The 6,000-nt window shown below is 44.7% G+C and overlaps 1 protein-coding gene across 2 annotated transcripts in view; it reads right to left on the bottom strand.

Annotated features, from left to right (window-relative positions):
• Positions 1 to 1,044: 1,044 nt before the first annotated feature.
• The window catches only part of PYM1 (PYM homolog 1, exon junction complex associated factor), a 28,123-nt gene continuing 23,167 nt past the window's right edge, over positions 1,045 to 6,000 (bottom strand). For both annotated transcript variants that reach the window (XM_066258494.1, XM_066258495.1), the window contains exons 3-4: positions 2,595 to 2,688; positions 1,045 to 2,161 (exon numbers count right to left, since the gene is read on the bottom strand). In XM_066258494.1, coding sequence (XP_066114591.1) covers positions 1,678 to 2,161; positions 2,595 to 2,688 — 578 coding nt within the window. In that variant the 3' untranslated portion in view covers positions 1,045 to 1,677. The remainder of the gene's footprint in view (positions 2,162 to 2,594; positions 2,689 to 6,000) is intronic.

The following is a 6,000-nucleotide window of genomic DNA, read 5'->3' as shown; positions in this document are numbered from 1 at the left end:
CTGAAGTGAAAATACAGTGTGTCCATAAAGTCATGGTGCACTTTTGACCGGTCACAGGAAAGCAAGAAAAGACAATAGAAATGTGAAATCTGCATCAACTAAAAGGAAAACTCTCCCAGTTTCATACCTATTCAGTGCAGTTTGATGTGGGCTCACACACAGATTTTTTAGGGCTCCTTAGGTAGCTATCCTGTAGAGCCTCTACAGACTCATCACTGACTGATGATCTACCAGAACGGGGTTTCTCCACCAAACTGCCAGTTTCCTTCAACTGCTTATCCCACCGAGTAATGTTATTCCTATGTGGTGGCGCTTCATTATAAACGCGCCGATATTCAGGTTGCACTTTGGTCACGGATTCGAATTTAGCGAGCCACAAAACACATTGAACTTTCCTCTGTACCATCCACATCTCGACTGGCATGGCCGTGAGCTGCTTCGCTGTATACACGGTGTTGCATCATCATCTGCACATGCGCACATGCTGCCACATCATCCTACAGAAACTGGGAGGGTTTTCCTTTTATTTGGTGCAGATTTCACATTTCTATAGTCTTTTGTTGCTTTCCTGTGACCAGTCAAAAGTGCACCATGACTTTATGGACACACTGTAGTTCAGTAAATTTGGAGCAGTTTGACCAGAGTTGAGGAATGGCAAGAAATGAGGCCACATTATGTGGGACCTTTTGAGTTACGCTGAGAACTATGAACTCCTGGGATAGGTCATTACAGCTCACATCTCCCTCTGCTGGTTTCTATACTAGCAACTGACTAGAAAGAAAAATTGTGATAGGTGAAGGTGTAGATATCAGAGGATATGCAAAAGTTAAGTGATAGTTCTTTTTTGGGTGTAAACTCCTCTGTCTGTGTCATTAGTTTGCCTCACAATGCTATCTTGGGTGGCATCTGATAAGTTAAAATTTCAAATGAGCTGCCCCCTTGGAAGCTGTGAAGTAGGCTATCTTAGAAACAGTACGAGTATTCCAAAGGCCCCATCACTATGCAGCACAGTGATAACACATGCAAATTAACATGTCAAATAAAATTTATTACAAATTTCATTTTATTGTAACACTAATTTCTATTTACTTAAATCTGAGCAAACATAGAGAAATCAGTGTTGTTAACTTGGTCATACATTTATAACTGTTAGAAGTTAAAAGGAATTATTACTCCCCAAACTAGTCTTCCTATGATAAAACACCTACTGGAATGAAAAGAGTCAAGGCTAGACAATTTGTCTACTTGTTTATTCTGTTCTTAAAAAAAGAAAGAAAGAAAGAAGGGGTCAGGGATAGAAGGAGAAAGAATCCATGAACACTGTGAACAGGAACCAAGACTCCAGGACCTGGGCATACTCCCCTACCCTCAACCTCAGTTCTCTGAGATTCCCACCCACCCAATTTTCTTTTGAACAAGACACCCAAATTGAACCTGGGGTAATGATTGAGATTTTTTAACACTGGGAGTGGGAAGGGGAAAAGTCCAAAAAGGAGTTTGGAAGAAAAGGGAAGGAATAAGGGAGAGGCTAGGCTCTGGAGGATGGAGTCGGGCCATGAGAGATGAACGTGAGCCAGTATGGGGGGTCCCCCTCCTGACTGCTTCTGCCCATGTTCCCCAGGACCCCAGAGAGCCCCATGGTTTGTTCTGCAGTCCATTCCCTATTCCCCAAAGGCCTCACAGGCCGAGCTCCAAGTCCTCTAGCTCCTCCTCCAGCACCCTCCTCCTTGCTAATTTCTCCAGCTGCTCTTTGCTGGGCTGGCTGATTTCCCCAGCCTGGATCCGTTGCTGCAACTCTTCCACCTGCCGAAGCTTCTTCTTTAGGTTCTTTATCTTTTTGGCCTTCTCAGAGGTGGCAGCTGAGTCAGGATGGTCAGAGGCAGCTGGAGGGGCTGCCCGGGAGCCCTGCGGAGCGCTGGGGAGTTGAGCTGTGTCTTCCAGGGACACATTATCCAGAGTCCGGCTCAGGGCCTCTGCCTCCCCTTTCTCTTGCTGCTGCCGCCTCTTCTCCTTGCGCTTCAGGTTGCGTTTGGCTGTCTTGGAGAGGCCTGGCTCACCACCTTCGGGCTTTGACGTGAGGACAGGAGCAGTGGCCTCAGGACTCAGGCCTGGGGGCAGTTCCGGTTTACTCTTGAAAAACTTCACATATTTGTTCTCATAGCTGCAGGGAACAGATGTCAACAGTTAAGAGAATCATTGAAAAAAAAAAGTATCATTGACTTCTGAGCCCTTTTCTTAACCTTCCAAATCACTTTGCCCTTTTCATCTCTCTGCTTCCTTCCTCTCCGTTGCTTCCTCCCCAGCTTTCCTCTGCTTTGCATGTTGTATAAGGGTCCCTAGGTCTCAAAGCTCTGGATCTCTGAATACAATTTGGAGGTTTGAATGAACAGAGGCCATAGGAACAGGGCTAGTCACTTGTAACCCTCACTCATCCCTGTATCCCAACCTCCTCCTCTCCTTTCTCAGACAGTTATTCCCTCCTTCCATTCCTGGGATTTGGGCATCAGGAGATAGTTCCCTGAACTCAGGCATACATGTTCTCTCTTTCTATAGGAATCCTATTAAATAACCCCTCCTCAGGCCTAACCACGCACACTGGGACCTCCTCCTGGGGCACATAGCCTTCTTTCACCCTCCGCTGCTTGCGCCAGGTCCCGTCCGGTCGCTGTGTTGAGGCAATGTACTTGCCTGAAATGAGAGAATTAAGTTGGAGAGTTACTCTAATTTTCAAATAGTTCCCAAGATGAAATAATGCGTGAATGCACACAGCTTCCCTCAGCACCCATCTGGCCACTAAGTGGAACTATGAAGGTATCCTTTTTTCATATCAACCCTCAATCCTGCTCTGGTCATTATTTACTGAGTGCCTGTAAAGCTGGTGGCCGTGGCCATGCAGGTTTGCATTGGATTTGGGCAGACAGTAAAGGAATTGTAGAGTCGGAAGATGATGGGCCATTCTGTTTATTAATAAAGTCTCACAACTACGGACAAACAAGCAGAGAGGGAAAACAGCTTCTCTCTCTGTCTGGGCTGACTAGCAAACAGGCCAGAAGAGAAAACTCCTTCTCCGGCAAACAATAGCAATAAATGGTCCCTCCCAATAGTCGCAGGCAGGCAATCCACAATCTATAATCTGCTGCCCTGAAGGCAAGCACCTGCAGCCATAGACTATACACACATGATGCTGCCCGTGCTCATGCACCAATCAGGCAAAGTACAAGTGAGCAAGCCATATACTTGTTTGCCCAACAGTGCCTATATACTGTATTAACATACGTCCCTGTCCTCAGGGGTTTCTATTTTTATAACCTAGTTGGCAAGACAAGGCAGGCACAGAGAAGTTTTTTTAAAAACACAAGACAAGCCCTGGTGAGGTAGCTCCGTTGGTTAGAGCATCATCCCAATACATCAAGGTTGCTGGTTCAATCTCTGGTTAGGGCACATACAAGAATCAACCAAAAATGCATTAATAAACGGAACAACAAACTGAAGTTTCTCTCTAGAGCACACACTCCCTCTATATATATCTCCCTTCCTCTTTAAGTCAATAAATAAAAAATTTAAAAATAAAAGTCTAATTTAAAATATTGATAAATAAAACAATAGGACATCAAAAGACAGTAAATCATTAAGATAAAAAGAGGCAAAAACAAGGAGAAATGACCAGAGAAGTTGTTGTTCAGAAGGGAAAGTTTTATTATGAAAGATTGTAGCCTGACCAGGCAGTGGCGCAGTGGATAGAGTGTTGGACTGGGATGCGGAGGACCCAGGTTCAAGACCCCGAGGTCGCCAGTTTGAGCGCAGGCTTATCTGGTTTGAGCAAAGCTCACCAGCTTGGACCCAAGGTCGCTGGCTCGAGCAAGGGGTTACTCGGTCTGCTGAAGGCCCACGGTAATCAATGAGAAAGCAATCAATGAACAACTAAAGTGTTGCTACGAAAAACTGATGATTGATGCTTCTCATCTCTCTTCATTCTCTGTCTGTCCCTATCTATCCCTCTCTCTGACTCTGTCTTTGTAAAAAAAAAAAAAAAAAAAAGATTGTAAAAAAACAGGTCTACGTTTAGGAATCCATACTACAGCTATAAAAGCATCAATGCATAAGGATTTATGTAAAGATGTTTGCTCTGGCATTATTTAACAAAAAGATGAAATCAACTTGAATGACCATCAATAAATGGATGATTGACTAGATATGAATCATCCACAAGATGGAACACTATGCTGTTATGGTAAAGAATTGTATATATAAATACACTGAGCTTAAATGTTGTTCACGTACACTAAGTTAAAAAGCAGTTGCAGGAAAATGGGTAGTGATTCTCAAACATTTTTAATTTCAGGATTCCCTCTTACACTCTTATTTTATATTATGCACTTAACTATGTAATATAAGAAAACATATTTGGTCCTGGCTGGGTAGCTCAGTTAGTTAAGACTCCCATCATCCTGATATACCAAGGTGTGGGTTTGATCCCTGGTCAGGGCACATACAGAAATCAAACAATGAATGCATAGATGTGTGAAACAACAAATTGATGTTTCTCTCTCTCTCTCTCTAAAGATCAATAAATAAAAATAAATTTTAAATATTTGTTAATATCACCAGAAAAGCCTGACCAGGCGGTGGCGCAGTGGATGGAGCGTTGGACTGGGATGCGGAGGACCCAGGTTCGAGACCCCGAGGTCACCAGCTTGAACCCAAGGTCGCTGGCTCCAGCAAGGGGTTGCTCGGTCTGCTGGGGGCCCGCGGTCAAGGCACATATGGGGGAGCAATCAACAAACAACTAAGGTGTTGCAACGTGCCATGAAAAACTGATGATCGATGCTTCTCATCTCTCTCCGTTCCTGTCTGTCTGTCCCTGTCTATCCCTCTCTCTGACTCACTCTCTGTCTCTGTAAAAAATAAATAAATAAAAAATAAAAAAAATAAAAAAACATCACCAGAAAAGTCTTTATTGGGAAGCTATCAAGCTCACAGTGGCAGATAACAAGTTTTCCAAAACTCTAATGTTCATATGAAGGCTTGAATCTTACATTGGCGACAGTCAGTTGTTCTTGAAATGACAGACTCATTTCCTTCATTTTCAGGGAAATGCCTATCAGATACCCAGGTCTGAATTACCAGTCTGTCAGTGGTTCTTTCAAGTAAGAATGGTGCTCTACGAAAAGGAAGCTTATTTAGCTTGTAACTGTTATAAGATTCCAGGGGTCTAAGGTGTAGCATGGTGACTACAGTTAATATTATATTGTATACCTGAAATTTGCTATGAGAGTAGAGCTTTGATGTTCTCACCATAACAACAAAATGGTAATCCTGTGAGGTGAAGGATATGTTAACTAACATTATTGTGGTTGGTAAACATTTCACAATACATACAAATACCAAATCATCACATTGTATCCCCTAAACTTACATGCTATAAATCAATTATATCTCAATAAAACTACAGAGGCCCTGGCCGGTTGGCTCAGTGGTAGAGCGTCAGCCTGGCGTGCAGAAGTCCCGGGTTCGATTCCCGGCCAGGGCACACAGGAGAAGCGCCCATCTGCTTCTCCACCCCTCCCCCTCTCCTTCCTCTCTGTCTCTCTCTTCCCCTCCCACAGCCGAGGCTCCATTGGAGCAAAGATGGCCTGGGTGCTGGGGCTGGCTCCTTGGCCTCTACCCCAGGCGCTAGAGTGGCTCTGGTCACAACAGAGCGACGCCCTGGAGGGGCAGAGCATCGCCCCCTGGTGGACAGAGTGGCGCCCCCTGGTGGGCGTGCCGGGTGGATCCCGGTCGGGCGCATGCGGGAGTCTGTCTGACTGTCTCTCCCCGTTTCCAGCTTCAGGAAAAAAAAAAAATCAATAAAACTACAGGCCTGGCCAGGTTGCTCAGTGAATAGTGTCATCCCAGTGCACTGAGGTTGTGGGTTTGATTCCCAGTCAGGGCACATATGAGGCAACTGATGAGTACACAACTAAATGGAACAACTGGGTGGAGCAGCAAATTGATGCTTCT

Source organism: Saccopteryx bilineata, chromosome 2, assembly GCF_036850765.1.
Source record: "Saccopteryx bilineata isolate mSacBil1 chromosome 2, mSacBil1_pri_phased_curated, whole genome shotgun sequence".
Classification (NCBI taxonomy): domain Eukaryota; kingdom Metazoa; phylum Chordata; class Mammalia; order Chiroptera; family Emballonuridae; genus Saccopteryx; species Saccopteryx bilineata.
This window is presented reverse-complemented; position numbering and strand designations above follow the sequence as displayed.